The sequence below is a fragment of the Ceratina calcarata genome, unplaced genomic scaffold (genome assembly GCF_001652005.2).
Source record: "Ceratina calcarata isolate Rehan_Ccalc_2016 unplaced genomic scaffold, ASM165200v1 scaffold140, whole genome shotgun sequence".
NCBI lineage: Eukaryota > Metazoa > Arthropoda > Insecta > Hymenoptera > Apidae > Ceratina > Ceratina calcarata.
In genome coordinates this window covers 149,542-166,519 of record NW_017135119.1, presented here as the reverse complement: position 1 = coordinate 166,519, position 16,978 = coordinate 149,542, and the positions used below count along the sequence as shown (strand labels likewise).

The 16,978-nt window shown below is 40.2% G+C and overlaps 1 protein-coding gene across 1 annotated transcript; it reads right to left on the bottom strand.

Moving 5' to 3' along the window:
* Positions 1 to 9,228: 9,228 nt before the first annotated feature.
* Positions 9,229 to 14,997, bottom strand: bsh (brain-specific homeobox). The gene is made up of 3 exons (XM_018032911.2): positions 13,909 to 14,997; positions 13,331 to 13,583; positions 9,229 to 10,260 (listed from the first exon to the last, which is right to left on the bottom strand). The coding sequence occupies exons 1-3, from the start codon at positions 14,251 to 14,253 to the stop codon at positions 10,022 to 10,024; spliced, it is 837 nt and encodes a 278-aa protein (XP_017888400.1). The 5' UTR covers positions 14,254 to 14,997; the 3' UTR covers positions 9,229 to 10,021.
* Between the last annotated feature and the right edge of the window lie 1,981 nt (positions 14,998 to 16,978).

Below are 16,978 nucleotides of genomic sequence, written 5' to 3'. Positions count from 1 at the left end.
GGTTTAAGTATATAGCCTATACATCCTTAAGAGACCAATGGGTATTTATTTCTTTTTTTTTCTCGTGTAAGATTCATTAAACGTGAAGGAGTTAAAGATAAGATATAATTGTTCGATTTTGGAGATAAAAAGGAATATTTACACGTAAGTGGTATAAATTGAAAAGAATAATCGGACCGTCGATGCTTTTCAAAAGCAATCTGCTCGGAATAGACGGAGGATAACACTGTTGTTAACAGAACAGTTCGATGATAATTTGTATTTTTTAACTTATTATATAATCGAGATTATAAATATTACTATATTTAATATTTCTGTTATTGTTACGAATCGTGCGAACCAACTTTTTTTCCATTGATTGTTATCGTTCCCAAAGATGTCTCACTATAATAGGTCTTCTCGCGCTGTTCTGTTAATCGACCGCTAATTTGATAGTCGTGTTCCAAAGTGTGACTGGGTTCCGTGGACCGATTCGTTGCCTATCCTTTGCACGTGAAATTCAATTTTTCAACCGCAAGTTAAAATAATTACATAAGCTTGTTTAACAAATTTTACGCAAAGTTAAGTTTTCACGTACAAATTTATTAATAAATTAGATACTCTCTTTGTGATGGTTGAATTGAAATTCTCGAGTAGTTCTGCGTTTGCAACGTGTACTATTCTACTACGAATATTGTGCCCTCTCGTATTTTATTCCAAAAGTTAAACGAATGAATTCGATCAAATTGATAAATTCTGTTATTAAATGTTTTAAATAATTATGTGTGCCCGAAGAGAGTACGGGTGCAAAGGGGTCCATACTTTCTCATTGAAAGCGCATAGTTTCAATCCATTACAGTTGAGTTTTAAAGTGTAAGCGAAACGCTTACTCTTTTCTTTTTACGAGATATGTTGGTTGCTCATTGAGATGAGTATGAAGCGTGTCACGCTCTAATCACGATGAAAGCGTAGGCTTGTTTCTCTGAGGAATGCCTGTCTGAACATTTTGCTTTCAGTGTCTTTTTCTAATAATATTTGTTAGCTCTTTTTTCATGTATATTTGTCCACGTTTTTTACGCTTGCCACGTGTAAAAGAAAGATTATAAGCACGCAGCTAGAGACTCTGTTAGCCGTGCATCATCCATTAAATTGCAATACTCGTTTATATCCGTGTTATAGGAGATCTGATACGAATCTTTCTTTTCGCAGAAAGGATACTTTATTATTCTTTTTATATAGATATATAAATAATTTAGATCACCCTATTAAACTTAAGTATTCGATAACACGCGTTTGATAGAATCTCTCTTCTCTTTTCTTACCGTGGACTGGTCCACGTACCACGTTTTTTGTATATGTTTAATTATTTAGTTGACGTGTAATATATTAATTTATACAGAATTTAGTTCGATGTCGAAATGAAGCTTAGCTTGGAATCGAGATTATTTTAATCTTTATCTGTATTTTCGTTTGCATTTAACTCTTTTTTTTTTCAAATATTATCTCGTTATTCCTACAGCATTTATTTTCTACTGCTTCTCCGTGTTTGTTTTTACCGGGATTTGTACAATTCTTCGACAAATTTTCTGATATCACTAATGAGATTCAGCCGTTCTTTTAATACCGGATGTGAGAAGGTTCGAGGCTCGTTTTGTCTTCTTCCCGTTAACGGGCACGATCTCCTCTTCTTCCAGCAGCGAATAATCAAAATACTACTATTATATCAGAAGTATCGTCTCTTCGCGAGACAAGCATTTAAATGTTTCACCCTACATCACGTAACGGAACCAATGAAATTAGTAGCGTACCAAAAGTGTCCATACCACGTTGTTCTAACAGTGTATATTTCGATCTCTGCCCCGAGGAATCATCGGGAAATCATCTTCATTGTGATTCTGAATATGCTCAAAAGAGAAAAAAAGACCCGTTCTAGCGAGAAAGAGTGTGAGATAGTGAGTGTCAGATGAAACGTTCTCGCACGAATACGAAGTGGAACTTTTTTTAATCGAACATAAAAGAGTAACAGAAAATGATTCATCGCGATCCAAATGTATTTTGCGTATTTTTTTATGCCACGATGATACAACAAGTAGTATAACCCATTTTTCACAAAACCAAGAGACAAACGACGACCAAGCACACATACACATATGCACCAGCTCTCGATACCATCGAGACGAATAGAGAAGATCAATGTGATGGTTAAACAGTAATTAACACTTCATATTTGCATGTAATACCACATATACGTATATCTTAAAGAATTTCCAAATTTTTAATACAAACGCATCATATCATATGATATGATTGAACGATATCAATACTGTCATATGCAATCTTATGAAAAATTAATGTGTACATTACTTTCGATGCTAGTGAACATTACTGAATTATTCAAACTAGTCGTCACATTGGTTTTCCCTTTTAAACCCGTTAGTTACGATTTCTATCCAAATGTTTCTTAAGAAGTGAAAAAGAGAAGAAACTGATAAGCACTCAACGATATTGAATGAATACTTACGAAAGAATGGAGAATGATCTTTTTTTTCTTTTTAAACCATGTGCGTTATGGCTATGATGAGAATGCCGCGAGAATATTGGCTGGAGAGAAATTGTCGAATTCCTTATTGGAAAACGCGACGAGATTATAAAGCTAGTATAGTGATCATATAGCAGCGATCAAAATGATAATAATCGAAGCGGTGGATTGTCGTTGGGTATCAATTTTTCGCTAGCATCTCTCTCCCATTCGATGTACGCGTTAACGCGTGCGACGAACTTCTTAAAGCGTTCACGAAGTATTCAAATTAATACGAACTATTAAAACTGTTTACCTATAGCGCGTTTCGAGGAAGACTGTGACGATTTGCATTCAAGGCTCCCTGCAAATTGTTTCAGTAGTATCGTTACAATTTTTTTAATTCATTTTTTATTCAGTTATGGTGATTCCATGGACGGGCATTGATCATTCGAATAATTAAATGACTGAAGTTATTCATTAACATCTGATTATACGAAATTCGAAGATCAATGCCTGGTTCTGTTTACGACGACACTTGATACCTTTTCGATTTTTTGTTTGAAGTGATAAAGGAAGAAATAAATATGAACCGTGAGCGCAATAAAATCTGTAATGCATGCACAAGTAGCTTGTCCCTCTTGATGAACAGATCCGTTTAGAGATAAAAAATGAGGTAAAAAATATTTAAAGTGATCTTCGATAGCTGCTTCCCTGGGTACCACGTGTAACGAGAAAGGCCTAGTTAGCGTTATTTAAAAGATAATGCCTACAAGATATACATAGTATATACAAAACGAGGAAAAGTAAAGTAAAAATTAAGTAACTCTATTTACGAGTAATTCTGCACAATATTATGCGCAATAACGATACATCCGTAGGATGTATATTTTTAATAATTTGAAATTCTCGCGGTGTTACACCGGATATACATAGATTAAATAATATAGTGTTAGCGTTCCATGGATGAAAGAGAGGAATGATACGCGCGCCTACTAGAGATTATTAACGATTTCCTAATGAGAATCGCAGACTAATCCCTCATAGTCGCGAGAAGAATGATAGGAACTAATAGTAATTCTGTTTTTGAGTGTCGAAGACCCACCGTTTATCATCTTTGCTCTATCCTATTCCCGTTCTCTTACACCCTTCGATTTCTTCGTTTCCCTTTCTCGTTTAGTTTTATTCGTACATACGACTCTTCTGTTATTAAACGATACTACTGTTTTTTGCCTACTATGATTATGATTATAATATATGAAAAATTATATATGTAACAAATATAAATACTATAAATATTGGAGAAACCACGTCGCTCTTGCACTTTCTTTCCTCCATCTCTGATGTTCATTCGCACTTTTCGGTAGACCTTTTATGTTAATACATGGACAGAATAACATTCATCGGTTTGCAATTTCTGTAGATTAAAATGTGATACTTCGTAAGTCGTATAATCGATTTTGAATTAATTACTTGACTCCACGATCGAACATAAAATACGTTTCAATAAAGATTGTTCCAGTTTATTGAGAGTCAATTCAAGTCTCATTAGTTAGCAGCGAAAGGGTTTAAATTAGTAAAAGACACCTTTGCTCTTTAGTTCCTTATCGTATCCTCGCTCGATTCGGTATCCATTGAATGCCCACTCGATACCCGGAGGCGATTTAATAAGGCGTATCCGATCCGATGCCGTGGCACCGCGTCACATTGTCATCTCGGCTATATAAACTCCTCGAGTCCCCGGTCTTGTCTCTTTTAAAACGGTAAAGGACCTTTGGTCTTTACTTCTTTAAACGCGGTGATAGAGTGGTTGAAAGGTGAGGACCACTCGAGCGGTGCCGGAAGAGACGCGAGGACGTAGCTCGTGTATAAAGAAGGGGTTGGCTGGGCTGCCTTTATGCCCGTAACAAACGAGGACCCACTCCAGGGGGCAGGAAGCACAAAGGTGAGGGCGACTCCGTGACTATCGCTGGATCTCCCGCGGTAATTATTTTTAAACACGTCCTGGAGATACGAATCTTTAGTGGCTCTAGCACCGAACAGACCGGGTAAACTTCTCGCATCTCCGTGGCCTAACTAAATAATAACCGGATTAATTAGACCGTAGTCGTGCTTTCCAGCACGTTGCCGGTTATATCACGTCCATAATTAGTTTTTCTTTACTCCTTCTTACAGCTGTTCTCAGGAGAATCTCTTCGTCGTTCGCGTGTTTAGTTAGATGTGTATGATGGATCTTTCATTTTCTGTTTGTACATCTCGTTTATTAAGAAATCTCTTGGGGTGAATGAACAGGAATTAATAGAATTTATAACAGTGATTGTATTTTAGATATCTAACGATCAAATTCTAATATTAATATTGGAATTCTATAAACAAATTGCCATCTGTGAGATAATGTTTTAATAAAAAGATCGAGATCCTTCGTTTTATTTGTATGAAATCAGTGTCTCGTCATTTGTCGAGAGTGCTTGAAAGAATATCAATAATATACAATTTTTCCTTCTCTGATCCATTTTCACTCGTCTTCGTTGCCCTTTGTTCATGTTTCTCCGTCGGTTCCAATCGTCGTCTCCCTGCCCGGTCCTGTAGCCGGCTGTTGGCTCTTCGGTAGGACGCTTTCACAGTGTGCAAATCGAATCAGAACGCCCCCGCAGGGTCGTCGACAATGTTATTTGTTAGCGGAAGTGTCGTAGTAACTGGAGGTTGAAATGAGGCCAGATTGCCCAGGGTGATCAAGTTAAACGGCACGTGGACAGTAATACCGTTCCATCCACCACGAATACCCTCTCGCCGATCCTGATCCTTCATCTCGTTCTAGAGATTTCAACGGAAATAATATCGTAGCCGTTTTCACTCTCTTCCTTTACTCCTCAGCAACAGACTGTAATCTTGCGTTAGGTGATTAGCATACTGCAGTTTTGTAAAAAAATCCGAGTTTGGATTTTTTTATTCTTTAAAGACAGTTTATACTTGTATTTACATAATATCCTTGAAAATTACATGAATTTTTTTATACTTTACAAAAGTTGTAATCGTTTGTGAAGAAGACAGTTGAGAATGCATAGTCGAACGACGCAACGAGAGGAGGGCAATAAGACAATGGTATAACGTTTGATCGGTAGCGAAATGTCAGGGTAAAGAGCGGTAAAGAGGCTCAAGCGCATCGTGTTCGATGAACGGCAGGCAACCGTTAGCCTAACAAGCTGTCAAGACGTCGCCGCGTGTCAATTCACGGGTCTCAACGAACCCTCCGAATAAATCTACCCGTAGAACCGTAGCAAGCTCCTACCCCCGTCCCGTGACGCCGCGGTAACCAGAACTACTAAACCACTGGTTGTACTACAAACTTTTAGCCCCGTGAATGCTTCAACTCCTCGGATTGCGTTCCCCCTAATGTTTTGGTCGGTTTCGATTAATCTGCTAAATCCTACATTTACCATAATTATCTCTTCACTTAGATACAACATATCAGCATCTATAAATTGCTTAAATAAATATTATACCTTAGCTCATTGATCTTTCTATTTTATTTCATAATTTCTGATGAAATTAAAGAAAACCGAATCAGATTTAATAAACTGAACATCTTTGATCTCTTTTATTAACTGTTCAAAGATATGATCGGTTATGAACTGGCATCCATTCTTTATGGAGGGACAATCGTAGATCTTATCTGCCTGCTAAAGTAATTTGATTTGCTCGAATTACTACGTCGATGCAGGGAACTCTGTACGTATAGTAATATTCTCCCCTTTGATGTACCTGTGACATATTGTTTCTGACATTTATTAATTATTTAATTCTGAAGAAAACACATGAAAACTTGTTATGGATTCTTAAAAGTTTAACAAAGAATGTGAATGTCATACAGGGATACGTATAAAAAATTATAACAGTTAAAACGGGTAATTCCAAATTCAAGAATTGACTTTATGTGATAGTAAAAATGTTGATGCTTGATTTCGAACAATTTAAATGCTGAAATATAAACGTAGCGTTTTTAAGTTATATTTTTGTATTTAGTTCACTTCTTTAGGAGGAATATATGTATTGTAAGGTCAGATGAAACTACAAACCGCTTTTACCGATGTTAGCGGTTCGACCTTCGAGCGATGCGCGATGAGCAACACATTTGAAAATTTAGTTCCAGCAAAATTTTGCCATTTTCCCATCAAGCGTCCCGACCGCGCGAAATCGGATTAGTGTTTATTCGACGAATTCACTTCGTTACATCGTTTACCTTATTATAACGTGTAAAACATCTTGAAACATCATCAATGGAGGATGTCAATGTCAGATGAAAAATTGAAAGATGAAGAGAGAGAATTATTTCTTACTAAAAAGATTACGTTTTTCAAAAAGGACGTCGCGTTCTAAAGTTGCATGATAAACCTATTTAAAATCTTATTATTATTTTCTAATCGAACGATGTACGAGAGAGCAGGCTAATTCGGTTTGCGTATTTGCTCTTCGCTAGACAAAGTCATTGGAGTGGATGATCCTGTACCGAGCGGTGTATACAATTAACATTAAGGTTGACCTCATCATTATTCGCGTTAAGTCGAGAGAGATGTCCGCACTATGGAATGAATGAGAGAGAGAGAGAGAGAGGGAGGGATGCGAGCAGGTAGATCCGAAGCCACCCCTTCCGGCGGAACATGCATACACAGTGTTGTAGCCTGTACTGCGCATATCGGTGCCGAACCCCTATGACGGAAAATAATGAAAGTAATGGGAACACGCCCACTGCATTTAGTCCGCTTAGCTACCCCTCGGCTTCGGCGCCCTCCTCGCCTCTTGGCCTCGCGCCCTCGCCACGGGGGTCCTCTAGCCTCTCTGTACTCGCCGCCTTGTTCGTCCTCATCCATCGTAGGCTGCATTGGCTATTCTAACTGCTACTTCATTGTCCTTTATTTCATTATTTCCGCCGCATTCCAGGCTTCCCTTTTGCCCGGCAAAGGGTGCGAATTTTCCCCCTTTATTTACGGTACCGTAATAACAGGCGTCTTAACGGAATTTAATAATCTGATTTGACAAGAGATAAAGAGATTCGAGTTTACGGGAGATATATCTTCTTATGGTTGTACGACACACAACGGGGGCAATAAGGATCTGTGCTGCAAGTGAATATTAAACTGGATCTCTTATTCAAGAGATCAAAGAAAACGTTTTGCAATACGGCTCGCGAGCTCGACGAAGACGCACAAAATTAAATTTATGCTACGGGTTAAGTGTCAAGACTGTTGATGGTATCGACACTTTACGGGACAAATATTCCAGAGTTACTATTAACCAAAACGGGCTACCTGCGATTTAATCCATTTGCATCATTAGCGTACATACATACACATGTATACGCACAATGTTTCTAGTCTGTACTAATTTTAATTGTAACGTTTGTGACCGACAGTGTCCAATGCAAATGGATCAGTAGATTCATGCCGGTCGACAAGTATGATCAGACCGATGCGAGAATTTTTCTCTTAGCAATTTCTCGTCTACATTTATGAAATGTTTCCTTGATCCCTCGTTCTATGTATTCGAGCACCGTGATTTCGTCTCGATAATATCATTAGAGATCTCCGTCGCTTCCTCCAGTTCTTCTCCCACTTTCGTCGACGTGTGTCTGCACGTACATATGTACGTACGTGCGTGCGCGTCTGTTGGACCGTCCTTTTCACCCATCGCCGCGAATCTCCGACGCCGCAAGGGGATGAGGACGCCGACACCTCCACCCTCTTCTGTGTACGCGCTCCTGGAACCTGGCTGGCAGACGGGGAGAGAAAGAGAGAGAGCGAGATAGAGAGAGAGAGAGAGAGAAAGAGAGTGGCTCTGCTCGCCGGCTCTGATCCCTCGCAATTATTTCCCATTATCCGGGTATTAGGATTCACCCCAACTGGAAGCACGACGTGTTCCACAGACTCCGCGCGATGCCCTCCGTCGCGGCGACCAACGATCTCTTCGGTTCTATCGCCGCGTTGATAGCAATATTCTTTTCTAACGTTCGGCAACAGGTAGCTAAAGGATAGATTATTATCCTTGATAAGAGTCGATTCGAGTGGAACTAGTGGCCACTTTATCCCTTCGATGTATTATCATTCATTCATTTCCAGATGTATATTTTAAGAATGTTATTACTTCCTTCTTAGTCAGTTAATAATAATGATTGAAGATCTTTTAATCGATTAATTTTACTATNTTGAAAAATAGCAAGGATTTCGTAGTGAGTTTTGCTAAAAAAAAGTTTTATCGAGCTCTGCTAATAGGGTTCCCTTAAGCGTCGTTTAAGTAGCTAATTTTATATGGAAGTTCCATAAGAAACTTCAATTGGGGGTTGAAACGCGATTTACGAAGGGTCATAGTCAGCGTCGGTGGATATTAAGCTGACGTTAATTGTTTCTTTAGCTGGTGAAGCGGTCTAAGCTCTGAAAATGTCCCAAACAGCGGCCAGTAAAATGTCAAGCTGCCAATTAGCGGAATGATAATGTGGCGCGAGGTTCTACTTGACCCGCGACGAGCCATAAATGTCAATAGACTCATCCGCCTGTTTCACAACAGTCTAATGTGAGAATTTCATCGTTCATGCTTGTTAATCCTCTGAAATGAAAGAACCTCGAGACCTTGAAACTCAACGAACCGATTTATAAAGTAAGCAGTTAACAAATTGAAATTTGATCAAATTTGTTCCTGTCTCAATTGGAATATTTATAATAAAGAAAATAATTAGAGAATTATAATAGAAGTTTGTAATTAATTTGTCGTCAGTACGAATAGAGAGATATTAAATGAGGAAAAGGATAAGTGATACACCGCTCTACATCATGACACTTTAATCCCAACTTGAACCACAAGCTAACTTTCTACTTCGCTATAAAAAGTGACACGAAACGGACTAGCTTTATTATGGCATTTCGCTATAAAAAGTGTCGCGAGAGATCGGCTAGGAAGAATCATTTACACACGTTTACACTTTCTATACATTTCGGTCCGTGTGTCGAGTCCTCTGCAACATTATTTTACACCATTTCACGTCTGTGGCTCGCAGCATCGTTCCACGATTCAAAAAATATGGTTCTTGACACTGGAAATGTCTGTCACTTTAGTTACACCATCTCCTTCACTCGTCAATTATCATTTGACAATCTCTAGTCAAATGTGGAAGGATTTCTATTTCATTTTCTTTTCTAGAACACAGTAGGGTAGCACTGCAGAAAACAAATTCAGCTTTCTCTATTATTCTGGTTTTCTATTATTTTAGTTTACGATCTGTAGTCTGTTTCTTAATTTCTCTTACATCTGCGAATAATTGAAAATAAGCGAACGAAATGAAAGAAAGCTTCGCGATCGCGTCGAACATCCCTCTTGAAAATTGCACAAAATAAAATTCCCGATATCATTCCTCTTTCACCAATATTTTCAAACATATGACCTTTCAAACTCTTCTCTTTCCCTTATTCGAGCGCAACACAGATGTCCCAATCGAATTGAAAGCTTCTCGTACAAACGAAACGGCGACATCGCATTTCAGCGATGTTGACGTTGAACATTTTGTTGCTGTTGATGAGACAGGCTGACCGAGTGGGTGATCTGGTGAAAACTAGTAGGCGAACTGGTGCGTCTCGATACGTGAATGTTGCCGGTTCGCGTCAGCGACGGCGTCTCGTCACCCAGGACGTCGATCTCGTCGGAGTCGGAGTCCATCGGTGCTCCGCTGCTCGCTCGCGAATCTCGGCCGCCGTTCAAAGAGAAATCCACCGGTCGTTCTGCGGACAGTTAATCAGCCGATTACTTTAATTGATGTTTTCGTATTTTCCAAGGAACGCGTCATTCGTTTCTAAATTGGGATCATCGGATGTTCAAACAGTTGCTTCAATTGAAAACTGATTATACATGGAAAAATTCCTCTAAACTTTGTGCTTGTCTTCCGATAAAAAAAGGTTGTCGAAACGTTTGGAATGATTTTCTTATTTCGCGGTCGGGGAGCTTGATCAAATTAGGTCAGATATGTGCCATGATATACAAGTAAGGTTCCTCGGCAGTGGCCCTCGGTGGCCGCCGATCGTGAATGTAGGTCTGGCCGAGCACTTAGCCGATAATTGACTAATTTTCTCGAAGACACCGAGCCGGGAAGACAAGAGGTAAGAACGGTAGTTGAGAAGACGTCGTCGTCGTCGGATCGAGGGGCGAAAGAGGGAAACAGGGGCGGGTGGCTGCGTAACTCCGCGCCGCGCCGTGTTCCTTAGACGGTATCCGTTCGTGTCTGTAGCCGACGCGGCGCGGTGAAGACGAGGCGGTCTCATCTTCCCGCGTGCTTTCCACCCCTTACAACAGCCCCCTTCTTCCCGGCTGCCAAGGAGATGTCTACTAACTTCGTTAGCCCTTCCAACCGAACGAAGCCATCTTGGCTACCGAGACGAGGAACTTGCCAAAGGTTATGAGTAGATGCGGTGTAAGTCGCGCGGGGGGTGACTATCCTGCATCCCGTCTGATTCTAGGAGGTTGACACGTTCGGGAAAATATGCGAATTCGATACAATTTCATTGGGTTTACATTCTATCCTTCGTCTTTTCTTTTCTTTTCGAAATTCTTGAAATTAACGTTTAATCAGAATAACGAACAATTTATTCTGCATAAACGAGGAGCCTAATACTTTTTAGTAATAAAATATCGTACGCTTCAATTTGAAAAGAGGATATTATTAAACAGGAGGATTTAATTTGATATGTTTGTAAAAATGGTTTCCGCTTGTGCAAGGCTGGAGTTGTATTTTCGTTTATCAACGTTACAGTTTTAAATCGATTCACGCGAGCCATTCGATTGAATTATTCCCACATCGTCGCATTTAGTACATTATAGGTGGGTATCTGCGCCAATCGCACGCAATTGTATAATGCGTGGCTGTGTACACGTGTGCGTACGTGTGTTACAAAAGCGATACAGTTATCGGTAATTAATTATTGCTCGGTCTATTTGCGCTTTTCCTTCTCGCTCGTTGTTAATGATACATATTCTCATTCCCTCCTATAAATTACCGCGTCTTCTAAAAACGTGGCAAAACAATTTTTAATCAAACGTGTAAATCATTAAAAACTGAATTAAACTTCAGGTTTTATGTAATTAAAGAAGATCCAAAAACAATGAAACATCGAACATGAAATGTGTATTATTACTTCTCAGGTCGACGTTTTAAATGTTTTATTTTGCATAAAAATCGGCAGTCGAGTAATTAAAATTTTTCGCGAATCATTTATTCAAAGGAAAACTGTTCGTTCGCCGAGAGATATTCCATTTTGAAAAAAATTCGGTAGCCAAATTTAAGCGTTAAAATGCGCCTCCAAAAATCTGTCGCTATTCGATATCGACGGCTGATGGAATTAAGCGATTTTACACGGAATTTTAATCCCAAGGCGTACCGTTAAAAATGTCGATCATCGATTAATCCATCGGTGAAACGTTTTTATTCCTCGCTAACCTATTCATCGTTTCGTTAATTATACCGCACGAACGTAACTATTCAATCCCTGTTCTGCACGTCCGTATTCTTTCGCGACGCGAGAGCTATTTAATCGCCAGGGTGACTTGTAGAAAAGCGATAACAAATTTAAACGGTGATACGAATTGCGGGAAACTGTACGGTGAAAAAGCGGTCATTATCCATGGAACGTTAGTTAATCATTATAGTTGCTGCGACCACGGTTACGGTCTGGTTAGTTAACTAAAGTTGCGTAATTTATTGCCAGCCGAATTTTGGTTGCATTATATGGTCCATTAGCATGATAACAGGGAACTATTTGACGTACACGGAAATTCCGACGCGATGCACCTCTCCGCGTCGCGCTGTCCTCTTCCTGCCCGCGATCCAATACAAATTGATAATCACAATTACGAAGTTTATACTAATAACGATTTAATTGCGATACACAAGCCGCGATCTACTTTCCGCCGCGATTATTACTTTCCGCGTAGCCGACGTCGACGCGGCGCCAGTTGGTTAATCGTCTCTCGAGGATGACGATTCACGCGATTTCCTTCATCCGCGCCCTATCAAGACCACCCCTTGCGAAAACTGTATCATCCACAATTTCATTTTTAATTGATGTATTCATTACATTATATGTATTCATCTCTTCAGCAATTTTGTTTTCTTCCGTTTTTCCACATTCTTTTTTCATGTACAATTACAGATATGATTTATGAGCAATTGATCATGTAGGACGCATAACATCGTGCTGTTAATCCGAGCTAATTCATACGAAGCTACACGTACGTTACGGCTGTTTATCGAAAAGTCGATACACGTGTTTAGCGGTAATTACGCATTGTGACGCGGATACGAAACTGCACAAATTCCTGCGATCCCAATTCAACGATATATTGCAATAACTGACGAGATGCAGAGAAATTTTAAGCATCCCGTGTTAGCGGCAATTCTAGATTTCAATCTATTCCAACTAATCATCTTAAAACCTGTTGTTTACATTTTTCAATGCCTCTTATTCATCAAGTTGAATTTTCAGTTGCTCGTTTTCTATTATTTTTAATTAGATTCTACAAGCACTGTACCATGTAAACTCTTATACCACAAATTTTTATGCGAAAAGTACATTTTACGTCGAAATTTCACTTGTCATTTAATCCTTGCGATATCCAATCTACTTTTAATACTTTTTAATAATTTTAAATACTTTTAATAATTTTGCATTATGTACAATAGATTATAATTTTCTGACCAATTTTCTTATAAATACATAAAATCTACAGTGTAGTAATAATTCACAAATTGTTCACAAGTATTGTTATTTTAAATTATTTATTTCTGATTGATTCGCTTACCGGCCGGTGACGTGACGGAAACGGATTGACCCGTACATTGTTGACTAGAATTCTGACTGCTGTTGCCCCCCGTGCTTGTGCTCAATTTCCTTAACTGCTTCTTGTGCTTCATTCGACGATTCTGAAACCACGTTTTCACTTGGGTCTCCGAGAGGTGAAGAGCCGCCGCAAGCTCGACCCTTTCCGGCGTGCTGAGGTACCTCTGCACCTCGAATCTCGCTTCCAAACCCGCTAATTGTTGATCACTGAACACCTAAATGCGATAGAAAGAATACTAGAAGATTAACGCGTTCAATTAGCCAAATTGTTTTAATTTCTGCACAAATTCTTTTAACCTTCCAATTGCAATAAATTCTCGCGATTAAACTGCACATAGCGAATGTCTCAGCTTCTGTTCATGTCACAATTTCTATTGATTGGCGTATTTTTCTATGATCTTATAAGTTATTTTGGAACTATAGAAGAATGAATAAGTGAATAGAAATTGTGACATGAACGTTTATCTTATTTAAATAATTCAGCTTCTATTTTGGCGCATTAATATAAGCGAAATAAGGATTTTAAGTAGTATCACTCACTGTTCGTGCCTTCCGTCGACGGCAATGCTTCAAGGCCGCGAGTTCAGTAACCCCTGGTACCACTCCGACCCCCATCGGGGTGTTACCGAAAAGTGGTCCCAGGAAGAATGCTGCCGTCGGCGGCGCGGACGGGTAACCAGGTAACAGACTGGCGAATTGTTGGTACTGTTGATGCTGCACACCATGGCTGGACGTTAAGTGCTGGTGGTGGAGTTGATGATGAGATAGCGGAGGGTCCGTGCCGCAGCTCAAGATGTCCTTGATCAGAAACGAAGTTCTACTGGCGGAAGTTCCGTTCTGACCTGGCTGGGCCTGTTGCTGTTGACAGGTCGACTGCATTTTCATAGATCAGCGATATCGAGTCTTAACACTTGACAGTTTGTTACATAGTTAACGAGTTGAACAGATCACTTTAACACGATTCTTCGTATAATATTTAATACGAATCCTTGTCTTTTAAGTTGTACTAAAAAATTGAATTTGTCTCAATTTTGTTCAACTTCTACGATACTTCATATAACAGAACGTCTGAATATTGAATGTCCATCAGTTTATTTACACATCATTTTTAACATGAAATCACTGCACGATCAGCCTTACGTGTTTAAAACATGATCATTCGACTTTCACAAATCCCAAAACGATCCTCCGAGTGTCAATCAGGTTTCTAATCCAGTTTATCACAATTAGAACTGCACTGCCAATACACTATCCGTAGCTTGACATGCAGTATCATCCACAGACGAATATTACAAGTAAACCTCGAATGTTTCACGGATCCTTATCACTGATTCGTTCACTGAAACGTTGAATAAAGACTCGGTTGACAGGCACAGCTCCATAACACTGCGCGTTCCCGAGACGAATCCAATCAATCCCGCGCGACACAAGAATGGAAGAAAGAGTCCAGATAGAAGTTCGTTTTGGCGCGTTCCAGGTCGCCCGGTAAAATTCTAATTGATTCGTCAGCTGTAGGAAGGAGAGAGCGTCGCGTCGCGTCGTCGTCGCCGTCGCCGTCGTCGTCGTCGACGTTTAGGGAGTATCGGTGCGCGATTCAAGACGATTCAAGCACCCGCGCGCCGCGATCATCTCCACCCTCAGCCGCTTTAACTAGCCGAGAGGAGTAAAGCTCGGAAGCGGATATCGCCGGGCTCGAGTGACGCCGGCATTGGTTGGCGTCGCGACGCCGACCGTCGCCGGGGTTGGTTCGACGATGCCACCGGGGCGGTTCCAACCCTGTTTCCATGGACACGACGGCGGTGCCCGTCGGTGGTTCCAGCCGGATCGCGACCGATTCTCACCCCCTTTCGCGACACCCGCACGACGGATACGTGAAAGAGAAAGGGAGGGACGGAGGAAGGTTCGTTCCTTCCACTATATCCCGCGGGCTTCCCATGTTGTTGCGCATTCACATCGACTGCACGATAACGGTGTTCACGCGTGTACTTTTGAGGCAGCTTTCCCTACCGCTTAAATTGTATTTCTTTTGCTCCCATTCTTTTTTTTTTCGCCTACCGTGTCGCGTCGACTCGGTCGCCGGGTTTTGGTCGCCGGAATGAATCGCAGCTATTCCTAGATTTTTCCCTCTGAAGATTTACCTTTGTCCGTTCCGTTTTATCTTTGATTTTTTTACTTTGTATGAGATCCAATAGTGCGCGTGCTGAGGTTCGAGCAGGTGACTCCTATGATCGTGAGTTCCTATTATATTGTTTAATACCGTGCCGTCTGTTTTTCTCTACATGGTAACAGTTGTGCAACTTGTTACGAAACATAAAGTACTTTGAATCGATTGCGAAATTATCCCTCTATTAAAATTTAAATTCGTAGATATGTACGGAATTAAAAATATCAAATATCAATTACTGTTGATGAACTATTCAGCACTCTATATTTGTATCGATTAACGTTGATTTTTCTACTTAACTTGATACTTTCATTTACGTTTCACTCGTTCAGTCATTCACAGAGTGTATTCAGTATTCAGGGACATAAAAGATGAAGTGTACATTATTCTTATCCAAATTGCATTTTCTAAACTGAGATTGAGAACGTTTTGCTTTGGCTAAAGAGAGTAATAAATATTCTTATCGTTCATAATCTACAGGCAATGACTTAACTGCCGTTGGCAGAGAAAGGCAGCTCGTACATTCGTGTCGTATTTATCTTCATCCGTGTTATTTTTCACTCCTTTTCTCGCGCATTTTTCGCTATCTCGTCAGTATTGATCCTTGGCCCACGTCACGGTATGTATATAAAAGCAGCTTTTCGCAAGTCAATACATCTGTATCGAATCTTGAAAGGGTGGAGAATGCGGATCAGGAGAAGCCAGGAGCATCGGATTAGATTACTTATCGGACGATGTGTACAGCACGTTCAAAATGGCCGGGTGTATACACATAAACCGGTGTATAGTACATCCTCCACCTCTCTCGATCGACTCGGGTTATTATGGCATCACGAAACCGTTTTCGTAGATGCCAACACAATTTTTTTACCCCGAGACGCGCCGAGCACCGTCTGCGACCCCTAATTGCCGCCATCGTGGAATCTTTTAACGAACTTCTCTCGAGCTCCTTCCTTTTTTCTTCTCCCTCCTCCCTGAAAGATGTACTCTGTTCACCTCGGTTAAACTGTAGCTAGTATTCCTCAGATTTTTCATGCCTTTTTTTCTTCGACCGTAGTTAGAATCTATACAATTTCCGAATCCAGAAACAAATTCACTTACTTGTTCTGTGGAATGATTTTACTGACGAGGAACTGTCTGATCATGAATAGGAAAAAAATAATCCTCGTGAAGATCTTTGGAACGATTTGATACGTTCTAATGGTCAGCAGCTTAAAAAAACATTCCGTTACGAGTTGTTTAGCAAAACGCACGCGTAACGACCGGGTGCAATCATCCGGGAAGCTTGAGCTGGCGTATTCATCCTCTATTAGACGTATTAGGGGCTCTCTCTATACTTGGGCGACGGCGGAAGGGAGAAGAGGCGCGTGCCGGCATTTAGACGGGGTTGCTTCCGCGATTATTGAGTAAATTAACGTCCCGGTAATTGTGTTACCGACGCGTGTC

Coding starts and splice junctions, on each gene's coding strand:
- bsh (XM_018032911.2), bottom strand. CDS start 14,253: ATGAAAATGCAGTCGACCTGTCAACAGCAACAGGCCCAGCCAGGTCAG. Junction 13,584..13,908: donor GTCGACGGAAGGCACGAACA/GTGAGTGATACT, acceptor TATCGCATTTAG/GTGTTCAGTGATCAACAATT. Junction 10,261..13,330: donor TTCCGTCACGTCACCGGCCG/GTAAGCGAATCA, acceptor AACTGTCCGCAG/AACGACCGGTGGATTTCTCT.